Source organism: Lynx canadensis, chromosome B1 (assembly GCF_007474595.2).
Source record: "Lynx canadensis isolate LIC74 chromosome B1, mLynCan4.pri.v2, whole genome shotgun sequence".
NCBI lineage: Eukaryota > Metazoa > Chordata > Mammalia > Carnivora > Felidae > Lynx > Lynx canadensis.
Window position 1 is genome coordinate 43,370,644 of NC_044306.2, and position 22,168 is coordinate 43,392,811.

A 22,168-nucleotide genomic window follows, 5' to 3' on the forward strand; every position below is an offset into this window, starting at 1 on the left:
CCTAAACACCCACACTCTTCCAAAACTCAGTCAGGAGGAAATAGAAAGCTTGAACAGACCCATAACCAGCGAAGAAATTGAATCGGTTATCAAAAATCTCCCAACAAATAAGAGTCCAGGACCAGATGGCTTCCCAGGGGAGTTCTACCAGACGTTTAAAGCAGAGATAATACCTATCCTTCTCAAGCTATTCCAAGAAATAGAAAGGGAAGGAAAACTTCCAGACTCATTCTATGAAGCCAGTATTACTTTGATTCCTAAACCAGACAGAGACCCAGTAAAAAAAGAGAACTACAGACCAATATCCCTGATGAATATGGATGCAAAAATTCTCAATAAGATACTAGCAAATCGAATTCAACGGCATATAAAAAGAATTATTCACCATGATCAAGTGGGATTCATTCCTGGGATGCAGGGCTGGTTCAACATTCGCAAATCAATCAACGTGATACATCACATTAACAAAAAAAAAGAGAAGAACCATATGATCCTGTCAATCGATGCAGAAAAGGCCTTTGACAAAATCCAGCACCCTTTCTTAATAAAAACCCTTGAGAAAGTCGGGATAGAAGGAACATACTTAAAGATCATAAAAGCCATTTATGAAAAGCCCACAGCTAACATCATCCTCAACGGGGAAAAACTGAGAGCTTTTTCCCTGAGATCAGGAACACGACAGGGATGCCCGCTCTCACCGCTGTTGTTTAACATAGTGCTGGAAGTTCTAGCATCAGCAATCAGACAACAAAAGGAAACCAAAGGCATCCAAATTGGCAAAGATGAAGTCAAGCTTTTGCTTTTTGCAGATGACATGATATTATACATGGAAAATCCGATAGACTCCACCAAAAGTCTGCTAGAACTGATACATGAATTCAGCAAAGTTGCAGGATACAAAATCAATGTACAGAAATCAGTTGCATTCTTATACACTAACAATGAAGCAACAGAAAGACAAATAAAGAAACTGATCCCATTCACAATTGCACCAAGAAGCATAAAATACCTAGGAATAAATCTAACCAAAGAGGTAAAAGATCTGTATGCTGAAAACTATAGAAAGCTTATGAAGGTAATTGAAGAAGATTTAAAGAAATGGAAAGACATTCCCTGCTCATGGATTGGAAGAACAAATATTGTCAAAATGTCAATACTACCCAAAGCTATCTACACATTCAATGCAATCCCAATCAAAATTGAACCAGCAATCTTCTCGAAACTAGAACAAGCAATCCTAAAATTCATATGGAACCACAAAAGGCCCCGAATAGCCAAAGTAATTTTGAAGAAGAAGACCAAAGCAGGAGGCATCACAATCCCAGACTTTAGCCTCTACTACAAAGTTGTAATCATCAAGACAGCATGGTATTGGCACAAGAACAGACACATAGACCAATGAATAGAATAGAAACCCCAGAACTAGACCCACAAACATATGGCCAACTAATCTTTGACAAAGCAGGAAAGAACATCCAATGGAAAAAAGACAGTCTCTTTAACAAATGGTGCTGGGAGAACTGGACAGCAACAGGCAGAAGGTTGAAACTAGACCACTTTCTGACACCATTCACAAAAATAAACTCAAAATGGATAAAGGACCTGAATGTGAGACAGGAAACCATCAAAACCTTAGAGGAGAAAGCAGGAAAAGATCTCTCTGACCTCAGCCGTAGCAATCTCTTACTCGACACATCCCCAAAGGCAAGGGAATTAAAAGCAAAAAGTGAATTACTGGGACCTCATGAAGATAAAAAGCTTCTGCACAGCAAAGGAAACAACCAACAAAACTAAAAGGCAACCAACGGAATGGGAAAAGATATTTGCAAATGACATATCAAACAAAGGGCTAGTATCCAAAACCTATAAAGAGCTCACCAAACTCCACACCCGAAAAACAAATAACCCAGTGAAGAAATGGGCAGAAAACATGAATAGACACTTCTCTAAAGAAGACATCCGGATGGCCAACAGGCACATGAAAAGATGTTCAACATCACTCCTTATCAGGGAAATACAAATCAAAACCACACTCAGATATCACCTCACGCCAATCAGAGTGGTCAAAATGAACAAATCAGGAGACTATAGATGCTGGAGAGGATGTGGAGAAACAGGAACCCTCTTGCACTGTTGGTGGGAATGCAAATTGGTGCAGCCGCTCTGGAAAGCAGTGTGGAGGTTCCTCAGAAAATTAAAAATAGACCTACCCTATGACCCAGAATAGCACTGCTGGGAATTTATCCAAGGGATACAGGAGTACTGATGCATAGGGGACCTTGTTCCCCAATGTTTATAGCAGCACTCTCAACAATAGCCAAATTATGGAAAGAGCCTAAATGTCCATCAACTGATGAATGGATAAAGAAATTGTGGTTTATATACACAATGGAATACTATGTGGCAATGAGAAAAAATGAAATATGGCCTTTTGTAGCAACGTGGATGGAACTGAAGAGTGTGATGCTAAGTGAAATAAGCCATACAGAGAAAGACAGATACCATATGGTTTCACTCTTATGTGGATCCTGAGAAACTTAACAGAAACCCATGGGGGAGGGGAAGGAAAAAAAAAAGAGGTTAGAGTGGGAGAGAGCCAAAGCATAAGAGACTCTTAAAAACTGAGAACAAACTGAGGGTTGATGGGGGGTGGGAGGGAGGGGAGGGTGGGTGATGGGTATTGACGAGGGCACCTTTTGGGATGAGCACTGGGTGTTGTATGGAAACCAATTTGACAATAAATTTCATATATTAAAAAAAATTGTAATTTATTTGTAATTAAACTTAAATTTCACAAACTCAAATTACTTCTATGCTTTAAACCATGTTCCCTAAGAAAAAAAGATTTTACTTATGACATCCAATGTGCTTTGCACTGTTTAAAAATGATGAGAATTTTTGAAACGGGTAGCCTGTATGATGAATTTAAATATGCAAAGGAACTGATTGATAAGATACCTGGTCTACCAGAAGACACCCGTAGAAACAAAGCTAATGAAAGTTTTTGGAGACCTGAAAACTAATTTCTACAATTCTAAAAACCTACTGTGTCTAGTAAATAAAGCCCAAAGTATGCCATGTTCAAATACATTTGTTGAAAAGATCCCTGGCTGATGCCATCACAATGGACAGACACCTGAATTTAGTAAGTGTCTTGATAAAGCAGAGCTTCAAGTCAAAAGGAATTATATATTTGGCTCTATTCCATTTTGCTGCTGCTTAAAAGAAAGGATGTCTGAAAGCCTGCAAGCAATTCAGAGAAGGATGATTGGACAATTAAATGGAAAGGGTCAAAATTACACCTGACCATATCATAGGACAAAAAGAATCATGTCATTGTTATTTTTTGTTAAATATAGAGCATATATTTAATCCTATTATATTTATACTGTCCTTTTGAAAAGTCTTACATTTATGAATCTTAATAATATACAACAGGATAGCCTACAAAATTTAAATATCCAGTAAAGACCTTTTAAAAAGAGGTAAACATCAATTGCTATATTAAACAATATATTATAAAATATTATCCTTATTAAATATTGTTATATTTTTGCTCACATATATTATTCGCTTAATTTGTTGTACTATAAACTATTATCAATTGACACTGGTAATGAGCTCTATTAGTGTTTTGCTTAAATAAGAGCATTTATGTAACAAAACAATCAATAACACAGAATAATATAATTTTAAATAAACATCTATTTTATACATATTTATGTGAAAATAAATCTGTAAAAATAAATATATATATATACTTATATGTTGCATGTTAAATTATTATTCCCTTTTTTGGGGGGGGGTTCTAAAACACAGTCTAATATGGCTGTGTGTTAACTCTGTAAAAAGTTGGTCACCCTAGGTTTGCCTTTCCCCTAGTATCCAAGCTTCATGTAAATCTGCCAAGGAATTTCATTATTTTCCCCAAAAGGAAAGGGGTAAGGACGGCTAGCCTCTGATTCCAGGTTATTCTAGGTGGGCTCCAATATCTTCTAAAACCAGGAACTAGCCCCCAGATATACCCAGGCCTGCCTAGATCTGTTTAAACTCAAAATACTACTCAGAAAACTCAGGGAAGAGATTCTAGAGAGGATATTTCTAAAGATTAGATGAGAGCCCTTACAATGCAGCAGAAAGGAATAAAAGATAGCTTGAAAAATTCTGGTGGCATTAATATAACAGCTACTAACAAACACTATTTTAAACCAGAAATGTATAAGACAACCCTAAGTGAACAATCTAAATTAACTAGTCAAATTTTATGCACTGAAATTTCTACTTTTAAATTGTCTAACATTTAATTGGGTGTACTTTTTGTTAGTAAACCACAACAATATTAATATAAAAGTATAAAACAGGGGTGCCTGGGTGGCTCAGTCGGTTAAGCATCCAACTTAGGCTCAGCTCATGATCTCACGGCTCGTGAGTTCAAGTCCCACATTGGGCCCTGCACTGACAGGTCAGAGCCTGGAGCCTGCTTCAGATTCTGTGTTTCCCTCTCTCTCTGCCCATCCCTGCTCACGTTCTGTCTCTCTCTGTCTCTCAAAAATAAATAAGTGTTAAAAAAAAGGTTAAAAAAATATAAAAGTACAGAACAAACTTCTACCGTCTTAGATTTTTAAAAATCTTACAAATAAAACAAAACCATACTTGTTGGTATCAGTTGTTGTGCAATCTAGCTTGGAACCTATACTTTAGTTTCTTCTCTTACATATTATCTTTGAATAATGAAATTTGAAAGACACTAACCAGATGGAGGTATGTGTCCATCATCTATGCTTCCAAATTCTCCCTTCTTCTCCAGGCATTCAGGAGGAGCAAACCCATTTTGACAATGGCAATGATTCAAATTGTTGCAAATCTGGAGTAATCAGAAAATAGAACGTTTTTTTGTGGACCAAGATGGTTCAATAGAGACCAATGAATATTCTATACTTATTCAACAGAGAATTTATTTCAGAGAGTTTATCCATTCCAGAGAATTTAACTTGAATAGACAAATTCAATAAATTTTCACAAATTTTCCCTTGAAATTGTCCATACTTTAGTAAGTATATTTAGCTTCTGCTGCCAAAGCATTTTTTTAAAAAATTCATCTCTTTCCACAACCAGACCCAAATATTGGTAATTACCGGTAACATGCCACTAATTGTCATTTAGTTGATAGTTTCACAGAACAGCCCAGATTCTAACGAGCAAGACTAGTAAGAAAATTCTAATGACCTTGTTTACTAGTTTCTACCTCCTCTCTGTGAAAATAAGATTATTTTGGTTGTATAATAATTCATGGTGCATATAGCACATTTGCACCATATATTTACCAGATACTTTATACATCCAGAGTCATCTTAAATGTTTCTACTTTATCTTCTCTAATAAACAGTTTGGCAAGACTTCTTGAGAAAATAAGATTGAAGTTATAAATTATAGACTATTAAATGACACCTAGCAGCATGAAAATGATTTTTAGTCATTTTAATGATTTTTTAAAAAGTCTCCAAACTGTTTACTGAAATGTTAAAGCATGTTGCTTAAAATGAAAATTGAAATTACTTACTCCATGGCTATTGCAATGATGAGAAGAATTGCACATCTGATAATTTACCTGGTATTGAATTTCTACACAGTTAAAGTTGACACAGTACTGAAAGCAAAAGGAAATGAAAATAGGCATAATAATCAGATTGTGTGCCTGGATAATACAGAAGAAAACTACAAGAAAATTTCACAATTCATACTTTCAAGAATTGGCATAAAAATACAAAAAAAAGGTAATAATTGAAACATTGAAATAAATGTGAAATAAGCTATGTGCCTTCAGATTATAAAGATGTAACCACATGTGAGAAGTTAGAAGTTTTATTTTCTTACCATCTAACACTAGAAACCCTCTTAAAAAGAGAACTATCTGGAAGAATAATTTGACTAGTTCCTGGAGTTCAAGAATTATCTAAAAAGCGTTTAAAAAAATACCCTTGCCTGGGCTGCATCTGAGACATTTATATCGAAATTTCTGGGGGCAGGGTCCCCTCATTGCAAGCAGTTAAGGTTGAGAACTATGAGGTGGAAGGTTGAGATCTTAATATCACGGTATGAGCAGCAAAGGAAGACAGCTTATGATTCCATGTTAAAAAAAAAATGAGGAGAAAGAGAACAGCAAGGATGACAGATAATTATTTGAGATAATAGGGCAATGAAAGACTCCCAACTATGAGATGGCTAAAAAGCCTTCAAAGAAAAGGAATGTTTAATTTGTGTATTTACACTGTTCTAATTTATGGCATTAATTTTTGTGACTTTTTTCATTTATCGAAAAATTTTCAGTAAATTCAGTACTTTGTGAAAGGGTTTTACTTTTTGAGTAAATTTTGTCTTTGGATCATAGTAACAACCAGGTGTGCAGAAAGAGGAGGACCAGGACACTGGAAAAAAGAGATCTGATACACTATCATTTAGAATTGAAGGGGAAAGAGACCACAGATCAAATTTGTATTCCACATGCTTCCAGATGAGCAAGATGTTACTGAAACTTTGGTTATTTTCATGGACTATTATCAAAATATATTATATAGAAATAAATTTGAATTTAGCAAGCACATCTTGAGACTTTCTCTCAAAAAATATATGTCAGTTGGGGTGCTGGTGTGGCTCAGATGGTTAAGCATCTGACTCTTGGTTTTTGGCTCAGGTCATGATCTCACAGTTCATGAGATCGAGTCCCAAGTTGGGCTCTGCACTGACAGTGTGGAGCCTGCTTGGGATTCTCTCTCTCCCTCTCTGCTCCTCTCTCTCTCTCAAAAATAAACATTTTTTTAAAAAAATGGTAAGCTTAGAAATAAAATGGAGTAGACCTTGTCTAACTGTATCCTTACCCAGATATAATGTCTGGAAGCCAATGAACTGGATACACTAAGTGACCAAAAATGCCTCCTGCATTCTCTTTCACTCATTTAACAAATTTATTTAACAAATTCTTGAAGAATTAGACTCACAGATATAGGATGTGGGGCTTAAGCTGGCATGAATTAGACAATTTTCAGACCACACTACAAAGCTGCAGGAGGATTTACTAGAATCCTTTACATTCAGAAGCATCAGGCCACATGGAAACAAACTACTAATTCACGATCCAAGGGATACAATGTAATTATACAGGACTGAATTAAATGATGAGGAAAATTAATTGTGGTTTCTTTTATATTTTTTTATTTTTCTGATTGTATGTGAGGAAGCCCTTTTCCTTTCTACTTGTTGCATCCCTAATCCTCAATTTAGTATCTATGCTTTTATAACTAAAGCAGTTTAAAACTAGTAACTGATTCTCACTGATTCCTCAAACATCAGAAACAATATTCTGTTTCTTTACTTGTCATGGCAATGCAGGCTCAAAAAAAATTTAAGGACTTATGCTTCCAGTCAGATTAAAATAGCAGGGTCCAGAATTACCTTTCTACCATAAAAAAGTAGAAAAATAGATAAAGAATAGGAAACAACTATTTCTAGAGAATGGAAAACAAGCAGCACAAGACTATTATCTCTGAGAAAAAAGAAAGACAAATTAGGTGAGGCCTCCCACTGTCCAGGCTCTCTGCCTAAAAGGAATTTCCTGACTAAGGTGTAGTGAGATGACACCCAAACACAGCTTAAAAATCTAAGAGACAGAGATTTGGGTAAGTGAAGGCGTAGGAGGCTGGAAGCTAGAATTTGCTGGGAAGACTATTTCATAAGAGGGAATTACTGACCAAGAACAACTTCCAGAGAAAGAAAGATTATCAACATCTGTAAGATGAACAATTTCTAAAATCTGAGCAAGAACAACTTCCAGAGAAAGAAAGATTATCAACATCTGTAAGATGAACAGTTTCTAAAATCACAGAAGTCTGGAAATTGTCCAAGGTCCTACCAGCCCAAACATACAGACCTTGTTGAATTCACAGGACATTCAGTAGAGACCATAAAGGGCCATAACTTAAAAGTGCGGCAAATTTACTCTCTGCCCTAAAAAGAACATAACAACAAGTCTTGAAAGGAAACTAACCTGCAAGTAATTTAAAGAAGTTCAATTATTTTTAAAGCAAGAAGTCATTCAATAATACTCAATTCATAAAATTCAGTATGTAATAAAAACATGAAGGAGGAAAATGTGGCCCATAAATAGTAGAAAAATCAAGCCAACGGAGCCCATAATTACTAATGTTAAAAGTGACGGAAATAACAGACAAGAATGTTAAAATAGCTGTTATAAACAAACTTTATAGGCTCAAGGATATAAAAAAGACCTGAACAAAATGAGAAAAGCATTAGGAGATATAAAAAAAGAGAACCAATAGGAGGCGCCTGGGTGGCTCAGTCAGTTAAGCATCTGACTTTTGCTTTTGGCTCAGGTCATGATCTCAAGGTTCCTGAGTCCAAGCCCCATTTGGGATTCTCTCTCCCTCTATCTGTGCCCTTCCCCTGCTCACGCGTGCTCTATAAAAATAAATAAACATTTTTAAAAAGAACCAACAGAACTTCTAGAATAAAAACTACAGTATATGAAATGAAAATATCATAGATAAAAGATTTCTGTTCCATAATATCTGTTCTAGACTTATAGAGAGCTCACATTTAGTAAGAATGTGTTCTTCCTGACAGGCCAAGGACGTCAGCAGCCTTTCAGAACCTTGGGAAGAGAGACATTCACCTATATTTATAAATATTTCAAGTGAAATATGGTAGGGAAAATTTCTTGGACTTGGTTTCCTAGCCTCATAGTAAAATATCATTTTAAAGATCCAGACCAAATTCCTTCTGAATTTGTCAGACAGTAACTCTCTGGTTCTAGTTTGCTCAAAATTGTATGTTCACCTATTTATATAATCAACCCAAAACCAAGACGCATCATTTTTATGCTGAGAAATAATATTTGACATTATTCATGATCAAAATGTAATACTTTTAAGAAAAATGTATTCAAACTTGGAAATAAGGCAAAGAGGGATCTGAATGTCCTCATCTGAGAATTATTTCAATATGGTAGGGGCCTGAACCTTGTTTGACTTGCTTTTACTGCTGATTAGACTCTAGACTTCATACATTTATATATTATTACATGGATTGATTTGTCTGGAAAAGATGCGGGAAGTCACACACACACACACACACACACACACGAAAGGAATAACTTAGCACTGAAAAGTCATGAAGAAAAATTTATAGGAAATATAAACAATATCACAATAAGTATTCAAAGAATTCATTGTGACTTTGAGTCTAGAGAAGATAACATAGACTTGTTTCTGTGTGTCCTTGCTAAGTACAATTATAAAATACTATAAAATTACAAATGGCTTGGGAGGCAAAAAGAAGAACTCAGTGGTGGTCAGAAAAAGGGTGAGTTGGTTTGAGACCTGAACTCTTGTGCTTCTCCCCATCTCCCCTCTGCTCCAACCCAACAGAAGTCCATCCAGATCTTGCACCTCAAACTAGTACCAGAAGGCAATCCAGGTAGGCTCATTCCTTCCCCAGATCAAATGTTATCCCCTCTGAAAACATCAGAGGATATCAAGACTAACACCATCAGCTGCAAGAGGGATGCATTTAGAACCCCACCAATAGTAAATGGCCAGAGGAAGCTTTCTCCTTCCACTTGGGACCTAAGACTCTCCTCTCTTCCTCCTAATAAAAGGACAGCTGGGCAAAACCAGCAAGAGGGACTTAGTCATGGCAAACAGTCCAGTTGAGAAGCTACTTTTACCCCACAGCCCCACTAACTTGAAACTCTAGAGATTCTTTCCTTCTCTAGGAAGTGCCAGGACAGGCAAGTAATATTGGAGAAGGAGCCTAAACAGAGCAAGCAGCCAAACCAGGAAAGCCACTACCATGTCTAGATGAACCAGGGTGGATGGGTACAACCGGAAGGGGAGATGCAAACATAACAAACAAATGAGCCCAGCAAGCTTTTTTGATCTTCTCAGATCCTAGTGATCTGAGAGTCCTTTCCCTAGCCAGACACATAAAAGTAACTGTAGGGGTGAAAGGGCTGGAGGGACCAAATGGAGGATTCTAATACACCCCTCCTCCCTGAGAGACGTGCTGTTGCTTGGCCTGGGGAAACTCCTCCTATCCCTTCAGGAAGCACCACACTTCTAAATAATTCACATGTCAAAGAAGAACTCCCAAAGGAAGTAAATAACACATAGAACTGAAAGGAAATGAAACTATAGCATATCAAAATATGTGGGGTACAGCTAAAGCAGTGCTGAGACAGAAATTTATAGCACAAGATGCTTAAATTCAAAATGAGGAAAGGCCTTAAATCAATAATTTAAGTTACTACCTCAAGAAACTGGAGAAGAGGAAAATAAACCCAAGGTAAAAGGAAAGAAAGTAAGAGCAGAAATTAATGAAACTGAAAATAGGAAAATGATGTGGAAAACCAATGAAACAAAAACATTGTTCTTTGAAAACCAATATTAAACTGATGAATATCTACCAAGACTGAGAAGTATAAAAAGAGAGAAGAACTACCACCAGTATTAGAAATTGAGTCAAGGTTATCCCTACCCAATCCTTCAGACATTAAAAGAGATGATAAGAAATACCATGAACAACTTTGCAGACACAAATTCAAAACTCAGAAGAAATGGACCAACTCCTAGAAAATCATGAATGATCAAAATTCACCAATAAGATACTGATAACGTGAAGATACTTATAACAACTGACTTTGAATTCATAATTTAAAAGTTCCTTAGAAAACTCCAGACCTAGATTATTTCAGGGGAGAATTCAACCAACATTTCAAGACCAATTAATATATTTTTTAAATAATCTCTTCCAGAAAATAGAAAAGAAGGGGGTACTTCCCAAACTCATTTTATGAAGTCATATAATATATTCAGTATCAGATAAACACAGTATAAAGAAAGAAAACTAGAGACCAATATCTCTCATGAACTTAGATACAGAAGTTATTCAACAAAATATTAGAAAACTAAATCCAATAATGTATAAAAGAATTATAAACCATGAACAATTTATATCAGGTATATAAGGCTGGTTCAACATTCAAAAATCTATCAGTGTAATCCAACATATCAACAAAGTAAAGAAGAAAAATCATATGACTACATCAAAGGACAAAGAAAAAAAACATGTGACAAAAATAAAAAAAAAATTAAAAACCCAAGGCACAGGATAAAAGCTCTCAGTAACTTAGCAGTAGAGGACAATTAGTTCAGCATGATAAAGAGCATCTACAAAAAGAAAACAAAACAAAACTACAAGTAACCTCATGTTTAGTGATGTAAAGGCCTAACACTTCCCTCCCTAAGATCAGGAACAAGGCAAGGATGTCCACTTTCGTCATTTATATTCAATACTGCACTAAAAGTTTTAGCCATGGCAGTAAAGCAATAAAAAGAAATTAAAAGTATATAGAATGATGAGGAAGAAACAATATTGTCTATATTTCCAAATTACATGATTTGTCTGTGTAGAAAATCCCAAAGAAACTCTGAAAAAAAATCCTGGAACTAGTATGTTAGTTCAGCAACATTACAGGATGCAAGATACACACACACAAAGTAATGGCATTTCTATAAACTAACAATGAACATGAGGAAACCAACGTTTAAAAGCACAAAAGAATTTATTTCACTGTGCAAAAGTGTTTTTTTTTCATGTAGTCCCAACAGTTTATTTTTACATTTGTTTATCTTGCTTTAGCAGACATCTCTAGAAAAATGTTTCTATGTCAGAGAAATTGCTGCCTGTGTTCTCTCCTAAGATTTGTATGGTCTCAGGTCTCACATTTAGATCTTTAATACCTTATGAATTTATTTTTGTGTCTGGTGTAAGAAAGTGGTTCAGTTTCATTCTTTTGCATGTAGCTGCCCAGTTTTCCCAACACCATTTGTTGAAGAGACGGTCTTTTCCCCCATTGTATATTATTGCCTCCTTTGTCATACAGTAATTGACCACACAAGCATAGATTTATTTCTGGGCTCTCTATTTTATTCTATTGATCTATGTGTCTATTTTTGTGCCAGTACTGTACTGCTCTGATATTACACGGCCATAAGAAATGATGAGATCTTGCCATTTGTGACAATATGGATGGAGCTGGAGGGTATTATGCTAAGTGAAAGAAGTCAGACTGAGAAAGACAAATATCATATGATTTTACTCATATGTGGAATCTAAAAAACAAAAATGGGTAAACAAACAAAAAAAGCAGAATCAGCCTACAAATACAGAGAACAGACTGATGGTTGACAAGGGAAGTGGGGGGGATGAGCAAAATGGGTGAAAGGGAATGAGAGATACAGGCTTCTGGTTATGGAATGAACAAGTCATGGAATAAAAGGTGCAGCACAGTATAGTCAGTAGTACTGTAAGAGCATTGTATGGTGACAGATGATAGCTACACTTGTGGTGATCATAGCATAACATAAAAAGAAGTTGAATCCCTAAGTTGTACACCTGAAATTAATGGAACGTTGTGTGTCGACTATATAAAAAAAAGTTCTAATAATTACAATCATTCAAAAGAAAATGAAAAAAATATGTATACACTTAAATAATGTACTGGATTGGTTTTTTGAAGAATGCAAAATAATGATAGAAGTAATCAAAGAAAGCTTTAATAAATGGAGAAATATTCCAAGTTCATGGGTTGGAAGTTCCAGTGTAACAAAGATGTCAATTCTCTATAAATTGATATAAGTTTAATGCAATTTCTATTAAAATTTCAGCAAGGTTGGCTTGTAAGAAAAAAAGAAGCTTACTCTAAAATTATATTGGTAAGTACAAGTGATAGAATACGTAAAACAATCTTGACAGAATAAAATGAAAGGAATCACTCTACCACAAAATAAGGTTTCTTATATAGCTAACGTAATCAACACTGTGTTATTGGTAGAGGAACATAAAACCAATAAAACCCCAGAAATATACCCACATAAGTATGATCAATAGTTTCTGAACAAAAGTGCAAAGCAATGTAATGAATGAAGTGTAGTTTTTCCACAAATGGTACCAGAACAATTACACAACTGTGGTGGCTAATTTTACGTGTCAAGTTGGACAGGCTATGATGCACAGTTGTTTGATGTGAAAGGTATTTTTCAGATGCAATTAACATTTAAGTCAGGAGACACTGAGTAAAGCAAATTACCTTACATAATGTGGGTGGGATCCATCTAATCAGTTGAAGGCCTTACGAGCAAAGACTGATGTTTTCCCAATAAAGAATTATTCTCCTGATTGCAACACAGAAACCAACCAGGGCTTCCATCCTGCTGCTCTGCAGAATTCAGACTCAACACTGTAATATCAACTCTTAACTGAATTTACAGACTGCCTGCCTGCCCTATAGATTTCAAATTTGCCAACCGCCCACAGTTAAATGACCTAATTCCTTGAAATAAGCCATTCCTCTGTCTCTGTAAATACACACACACACTATTCTGTTTCTCTGCAGAACCATAATGCATTATCCACAATCTTGACCTAAATCTTGACCTAAATCTCACACCTTATTCAAAAATTTACTCAAGATAAAGAACATTTAGAAAAACACATAGGAGAAAACTTTGGGTATCTAGGACTAGGCAAGCGCTTTTTGAGTTGACTTGAAAGTGTGAAAGCCCATGTGAAGAGGATGAAAATTAAGCTACAGATTAAAAGAAAATATTTATAAGCCACATAACTGATAAAAAAAACTAGCATCCAGTATAGAAATCTCAAAACTTGACCAAAAAAAAAAAAAAAAACTGGGCACCTTGGTGGCTCAGTCAGTTAAGCATCCAACTCAATTTCGGTTCAAGTCATGATCTTGTGATTCATGGGTTCAAGCTCTGAGTCAGGCTCTGTGCTGACCATGCAGAGTCTATTTGCGATTCTCTGTCTCACACTCTCTTCCCCTCCCTCGCTCACTCTCTCTCTCGCAAAAATAAATAAACTTAAAAAAATCCAACCAGAAAATGCAAAAAGGACTTCAGGAGACATTTTATTGACAGTGATATACAAATGGCAAATAAACACATGAAAAGATATACATCATTAGGCATTAAGAAAATGCAACTTGGGGCGCCTGGGTGGCGCAGTCGGTTAAAAGTCCGACTTCAGCCAGGTCACCATCTCGCCGTCCGTGAGTTCGAGCCCCGCGTCAGGCTCTGGGCTGATGGCTCAGAGCCTGGAGCCTGTTTCCGATTCTGTGTCTCCCTCTCTCTCTGCCCCTCCCCCGTTCATGCTCTGTCTCTCTCTGTCCCCCCAAAAATAAATAAACGTTGAAAAAAAAATTTAAAAATAAAAAAAGAAAATGCAACTTAAGGGGCGCCTGGGTGGCTCAGTCGGTTAAGCGGCCGACTTCAGCTCAGGTCATGATCTCTGGGTCCGTGAGTTTGAGCCCTGCATCGGGCTCTGTGCTGACAGCTCAGAGCCTGGAGCCTGTTTCAGATTCTGTGTGTCCCTCTCTCTGACCCTCCCCTGTTCATGCTCTGTCTCTCCCTGTCTCAAAAATAAATAAGATGTTAAAAAAAATTTTTTTAATAAATAAATAAAAAAGAAAATGCAACTTAAAACCACAATGAGATATCACTATCCATCTATTATTATGGCTAAAATAAAAATTATTGTTTATACCAAATGCTGGTGAAGATGCAGCATTTGGATCTCTGGATCTCTCATATATTGCTGATGGGTATGTAAAAAGGTACAACCCTCTGGAAAATAGATTTGCAATTCCTTAGGAACTTATACATTGGCCACATGGCTCAGCAATTGTACTCCAGGAAATGAAAACTTACATCCACACAAAACCTATACACAAATGTCAATAGCAATTTTATTTGTAATAGATGAAAACTGGAAAAAAAACAAATACTCTTAATGGTTAAGAATGAATAGTTAAGCAAACTGTGGTACATTTATACAACGGAATATTACTCAGCACTAAATATGAAGAAACTATTGACACATGCATCCTCCTAAATAGATCCCAAGGATATTACCCTGGGTGACAAAAACTAATCTCTACAGGTTACTACATGATTCTATTATTATAACATTCTCCAAATGACAGAATTATAGAGATAGAGAATTGATTAGAATGAGGGATTAGGGATACAGGGGAGAGGTATGAATACAAAGTAAAGCCATTAGACAGTTCCATTTTTGTGATGGAGCAGTTCTGTATCTTGATTGTAGTGGTGGTTCCATGAATATACACATGCTATAGAATGGCACAGAACTACACACACACACACACACACACACACACTCATATAAAAAGAGATGAAATCTAAGTAAGGTTTATACCAAAGTCAATTTCCTGTTTTTTATACCATACAGGTTAAAGACATTAAGACAATCTAGGTGAAGGATAGGCAAGGCCTCTCTGAACTATTTTTACTTTCCATTAAAGTGTAATTATTTCAAAATAAAAAGTTTAATTGAAAAAAAAGACCACCAATAACTGTGGCTAATTCTAAGTAAACGGATTCTGTGTAATGGTTATCCTTCTTCATATTTTTTGCCATTTCAAAAATTATTCAAAGATGTATTACCTTTATAATTTACACTTTTATTAATTTTGTATTATTAAAACAGTGAAAACATATTATAATCACTAAAAATACTAGAAATAAGTGTTCTGAAATACAAAGAGAATTTATCTCTACGTGATGATAGTATGAATGCTTTTTTCCTCTTTTTCCTCTTCTCTATTTTCAAGTCATTTTGTATTTTTTTATAATTTAAAAATTGCATTAATTTTAATAAATCAAATAAAATTCAGCCAGAAAATATAAAATAATAAGGAAGCACTCTAAAGCTGATTAATTCCAACAAAATGTGTTAAGCAAAAAGTGCAAAATCATATATAGTATACTAATTTTTGTTTAATAAAAGAGATATAAAAAATGCACGTATCAGCTCCACTGTGCAAAAACTAAAAGGTAAGATAACTAGAAATTAAATAAAAACTAAGATAATAGAAACAAATAATAAAAACTAATTGTTTTTCTATTGGGAGTAGGGGAGAGTAATGGGAATGGGATAGAAAGTTTGTAGGAATGGGAATGGAGTAGAAGGATAAAAAGATGATAATTCTCTGAGTATAATCATATATAGTTCTGAATCTTAAAAATTATTTTATATTTCACATATCAATAACTAAAATAAAATAAAATAAACAAGGACAAGGGAAAATCCCAAAGCGTACTGTTTTCAAATAAATAATCTAACCACATCACGTAGGAAAAATGAATTAACCCAAATAATTCTTGAATAAAATATTTTTTATTTCTTTGGTTTTTTGAAAACAGTCACAAATATGAAAAGGTAGGAGGCTAGAATGAACCTTATATTGTGGATTCAATTTGGAAGTATAATTTTGACCTCATTCTTTTTAATGTAGGTATATATAGAAATATATATATATATATACATATATATATATATACACACACACACACACACACACCCATATAATGAGTGTAAGTGTGAATATATATACATGTATACATACACCATATATTCATATGTATTTATCCATATGTTTACATAGACATGAATATTATAAAGACATAGATTTCCTAGCTCTGTCTGTTGATAGGACCAGAAGCAGTGACACTCCAGTAGAAAAAGCACAATTAATACCTAGATCTTGTTTTCTAAATACCATTTCCCATTCAGATGAACCAGGGCTTCTTAGAGAATGGCTGATTTTAGAAACTGGGGTAGGAAACATACAATATGAATGAACATCTTGTGATTCCAGAAAGTAAGGAAGCATTCAAAAAGAACAACAACAACAAAAACTCAAAATGTTAGGAGTTTGTCAAAGAGACACATGAGTCAACTAAAAGAACTCCCAATGGCCAAAGCTAGAAAAAGTTGAACAATGAAAGAAATACAGTAGCACTGGTTTATAACCCAGACTATAACATAAATATCCATGAGTCTATAATCTTACAAATAAATGATTGAATAAATAAACAGAGAAAAATAGATGAGCTATTGAGCCCCCAAGGTGAAACATAACTTCCTACTCCTGAAATATGGACTATGCATAGTAACTTCTTTCAAGGAAGGACAACATGGGAAGGGAAATAAAGAGTAATTTTACAGTGAGAAATCTGACAAACATTACATCAGGCAAGCCATCAAGGTTAAAATCAACAAGTTATGTACATTTGATAATGATATGGTGAAAAGGCACTTTACCTCTGTGGTCTTCCTCCCAAGCCTAATCATAAGAGAAACATCAGACAAATCTTAATTTGAGGGACATTCTACTGAGTATCTGACCAGTTCTCCTCAAAACTGTCAAGGTCATCAAAAACAAAGAAACTATGAGAAACTGTCAAGAGAAACCTAAGGATACATAACTAATAATTGTAATGTGGTATCCTGAGTGGAATCCTGGAAAAGACTTTAGGTAAAAGAAATCTGAATGAAGTATGGAATTTATTTAATAAGAATGTACCAACATTAGTTCACTGATTATAACAAATGTACCATATTATGGTTAGATGTTAGTATCTAGGAAAATAGGATGTGCTGCTTATGGGGAAAGGTGGGCAAGAGGGAAATTTGGGGAAGTAATGCTATGTTCTAAAACTGGATGTGGTGATGGTTGTACAATTCCATACATTAACCAAAAGCAAATATTTGTACACATCATGGGTAACTTTTATGGTAAATAATATCTCAATAAGTCTGTTTAAAAATGAATTGTTTGGTATATGTTCAAAATGAGTATAACCATAAAAAAATTCTTAAAACACTTTAAGTGTTGTTGTTCTAATTACCATATCAGGACCACACACAGATCCATCTTCTACAAATGTATCATCTCTTTCTTCAGGACTGTCAATTGTTGTCCATGGATTTTTATTTGCCTTGTTTTGGTTCCGATATGTAGATACACACATTTCTTCCCGTACATGTGTGTAAATCACAGATAAATTTGCACGTGACACTAATTCTTTGTGTGGCCAAGCACAAACTAATTTTCCACATAGAAGATGACTAGAAGCATAAGGCAGAAAAAATATTCTCTTTTTACTGAAATAACATAGATTGCTGATATACCTAAGTTTTTTTAAAAAGTGTCTTACTAATTTAACTTCAGGTCTCAATAATTTTCTCTCAGCAAATTTTTTGAGCACAGTGACTTATGTATGATGTGACTCTTTTTGTTTTGTGAGGCGAAGTGGCAAGGGAAAAATTAATGATATTTGCAACCTGACAGCCCTGATCTGTCTGATATTAGCTTATGAAATTTGAGCAAATTATCACTGTTTTTCAATTCTGTCATTAGTAAAACAGGATAAATAATTCTCACTATAAATATCGTTGTTATAACATTATAGGCACTGAACACATGTTATTTGTAGGCAATGGGTAATACTGTTCAGCTCAGATCATGAAACAAAGAAATGTGTGATAAACTGCCATATAATAAGATATAAGATATATTATCATATACATTCTAGGATCTTGGCAATATATAACCAACATCCCAAACACAATTATAATTTTCTAAATACATACGCATAACTACAATGGTTTCGGCCACAGTTTCCATATCTATCTCCTCTTGAGTTTACTTCATCATAACAAGCAAATGGAGCACCTCTAGAAGCTGAAAGAAAAAAAATTTAAGTAAATTACAAAACATAATTCCAACAATCATTATATAAATAATAAACTCACTTTGGAAATTATAATGTGATACCTAAGGAGGCTTATAATTGCCTAGCATTAAAAAGTTGCTGGAGTAGATCTGATTAAAAAGAGAGCTTCTCATTTAAATCTATAGACTTTGTTCTGCACCAAACAGAAAATAACCAGCAAAATTATTCAAATGCTGTTACATTATTAGGAATAGAAGTAGCCATAGCTCTCTCTTTGTCCTCTAAATTGTTTACTTTCTGTCTTAGTTTCCTATCCAGTGTGAAAACATAGTTTGTTCTTAGTCCAAATGAAACAGGAAAGAAAGAGTATCTATAATGCAATGCTGATAAGAAACCCAAAGAGCATTTGGCTTAACTCTTCTTCTTCCACACTTAAGCCCTCATCTCTGTTTCCTAGTATGCTAACAATCACTAAAAAAAGAATTTTGAAGGGCTCCAGTCCCAAGTGGCAACTTACAAAGACCCTGAATTCTCCTCCTTCCATGGACACACCAAATCTACATCTATTTATAGAGAAATTCCTCCTGAAGAACTGAGTACTGAGTGAATGGCTTCTACACAATGAAAGACAGAAAGACCATAAAGAGAATCACAAGAGAGGTAGAGACATGGTAGCAGAGGAAACTTCCACCCTTGATGCTCCAGTAGGGAGGGATAGGACTGAGGGACCATGAGCAGATTCATCTGCCCTGAAATCACAGGGGGAAAAGATGCAATTTAAAAGAGCAACTAAAATATAAAAGATGCAGTTCTAGAACTCCGCCAAATAGTAGGAGAGCTGCTGGAACTCTCTATGGGTCAGAGGGGCTGGCAAGCACCACAGTTAACATATCCCCTCCACCTTGATAGCATAGGCAAAAGCAGGATCCTGATACCACAGCTGACAGTTTTCTCAGTGAGATCTGGGTCCTTGGCCCATACCAGCCCTGGACCCTATTGGCACAGATAAAAAGCTGAGGTTTAAAGGAGCAGCTAGAATATAAAAGAACTAGCCTTAGAATCTTGCCTCATGGCAAGGAAGTGACTAAAACTCCTTTGGGTTGGAGGGGCTGGCAAGCACCACGATTTGCATCCTCTTTCTACCTTGATAGCATGGACAGAAAAGGGGCCTGGGTGCCCTAGCTGGTCTACTACCTCAGTGAGTCCCAGGCTCCTAGCCCATGACATCCCCAGTAATCCCACCAAGGTGGCCAAAGCCACACCAGGGCACCCCTGGTCCATGCTCACTACAGTTCCAACCATCTTGCCCAAGTGACATAGGTGCAAAGCACCCGGGGAACACACCAGGCCCATACCACCTTGACTATAGATGGATTTATGGGGGCACTCCCAGCTCAGAATGCCCTGGGACCTCCCAGCTCACACCTGCTTTAGCTCCAGCCACCCCACAAAGTGCTCTGGGAACCTCCAGCCCATGCCCTGCCTTGCTTTAGATACCTTGTGCATGGAGTGCCCTGGGACAACATGACCTTCACCCACTTCAGTTTCAGTTCTGCACTCTGTGCAAAGAGCTCTGGGACTCTCCCCTCTCCTTCCCACTGCCAGTTTGCACCCACTTCAGCTTGCAAGAACAAAGATCAAGGTTAGTTGAAGGAAGGAAAGAATAAAGATCAGAGTAGAAATAAATAAAAAATTTAACAAAAAAAAAAACAGAAGAGATCAATGAAATCAAGAGCTTGCTGCTCTTCTTTGAAAAGATAAACAAAATTGATAAATCTTTAGCCAGACTCATCAAGAAAAAAAGAGAGAGGACTCAAATAAATAAAATCAGAATGAAAGAGCATAAATAACAATTGACACCACAGAAATACAAAGAATTATAAGAGACTACTATGAAAAATTATATGCCAACAAATTGGATAATCCAGAAAAAAATAGATAAATTCTTAGAAACATACAATCTTGCAAAAGTGAACCAAGAAGAAATAGAAAATTTAGGGGCATCTCAGTTAGTTGAGCAACTCTTAATTTTGGCTTGGGTTGTGATTCCAGGGTCATGGGATCAAGCCCCATGTTGGGTTCTGCACTGAGCATGGAGCCTGCTTGAGATTCTCTCTCTCTCTCTCTCTCTCTCTCTCTCTCTCTTTCTCTTTCTCTCCCTCCCTCCCTCCCTCTGCCCCTCTCCCCTGCTCATATAAACTCTCTCTTTCTTTAAAAAAACAATTTAACAAAACAAGAAATAGAAAATCTGAACACACCAATAACTAGTAATGAAATTAAATTAACTACCAAAAACTACCAAATTAACTCAAAAAACTACCAAAAAATAAAAGTCAAGGTCAAGAATTCTACTAAACATTTAAAGTATAATTAATACCTATTCTTCTCAAACTTCCAAAACATAAAAGAAGAGGAAAGTTTCAAATACACTCTATGCAGCCAGCATCACCTTAAGACCAAAACCACATAAACATACTACAAAACAAAAACTGCAGGTCAATATCTCTGAGTAACATACATACAAAATCCTCAATAAATATCAGTAAATCACATTCAACAATATATGAAAAGGATCATCCACCACAATCAAGTGGGATTTATTCTGGGGATGCAGTGATGGTTCAATAATGTGGATACACCACATTAACAAAATGAGGGATAAAATCATATGATCATTCGTCAAATGCAGAAAAAGTATTTGACAAAATTCAATAACCTTTTATGATAAATCTCAACAAAGTGGGTTTAGAGGGAACATACCTCAACATAATAAAGGTCACATATGAAAAACCCACAGCTAACATCAGACCCAATGGTGAAAAACAGCACTTTTCCTCTAAGATCAGGAAAAATACAAGAATGTCCACTCTCACCACTTTTATTCAAGTTAGTACTAGAAATTCTAGCCACAGCAATTAGACAAGAAAAAGTAATAAAAGAAATTCAAATGGGTTAGGAAGAAGTAAAACAGTTACTATTTGCAGAGGACATGATACTATATATAGAAAAACCTAAAGACACCACAAAAAAAACTATTAGAAGTAATAATTCAGTAAATGTGCAGAATTAAGTAAAGTTGCATGATATAAAATTAATATGCAAAATTTTCTTGTGCCTGTGTACACTAACAATGAAGTAGAATAAAGAGAAATTAATAAAACAACTCCATTTACAATTGCACCAAAAAATAATAAAATACCTAGGAATAAACTTAACCAAGGTGAAAGACCTGTACTCTGAAAACTAAAGCACTGACAAAAGAAGTTGAAGATGACACAAACTAATGCAAGATTCCATGGTCATGGATTGGAAGAATCAATATTATTAAATTTTTCATACTACCCAAAATATACACATTCAATGAAATCCCTGTCAAAAATTCAACAGCATTTTTCACATAAATAGAACAAATAATATTAAAATTTTTATGGAAGCACAAAAGACCTCAAACAGCCAAAGCAATGTTGAGAAAGAAGAACAAAACTGGAAGTATCACAATCCCAGGTTTCAAAATATGGTGCAAAGCTGTAGTAATCAAA

At 35.4% G+C, this 22,168-nt stretch overlaps 1 protein-coding gene across 1 annotated transcript in view; it reads right to left on the bottom strand.

Moving 5' to 3' along the window:
- Nucleotides 1-22,168, bottom strand: part of LOC115512949 (disintegrin and metalloproteinase domain-containing protein 5-like) — a 130,587-nt gene that overhangs the window by 21,443 nt on the left and 86,976 nt on the right. Inside the window, exons 15-18 of the mRNA XM_030314464.1 lie at nucleotides 18,547-18,637; nucleotides 17,802-18,021; nucleotides 5,561-5,647; nucleotides 4,753-4,864 (exon numbers count right to left, since the gene is read on the bottom strand). Coding sequence (XP_030170324.1) covers nucleotides 4,753-4,864; nucleotides 5,561-5,647; nucleotides 17,802-18,021; nucleotides 18,547-18,637 — 510 coding nt within the window. The remainder of the gene's footprint in view (nucleotides 1-4,752; nucleotides 4,865-5,560; nucleotides 5,648-17,801; nucleotides 18,022-18,546; nucleotides 18,638-22,168) is intronic.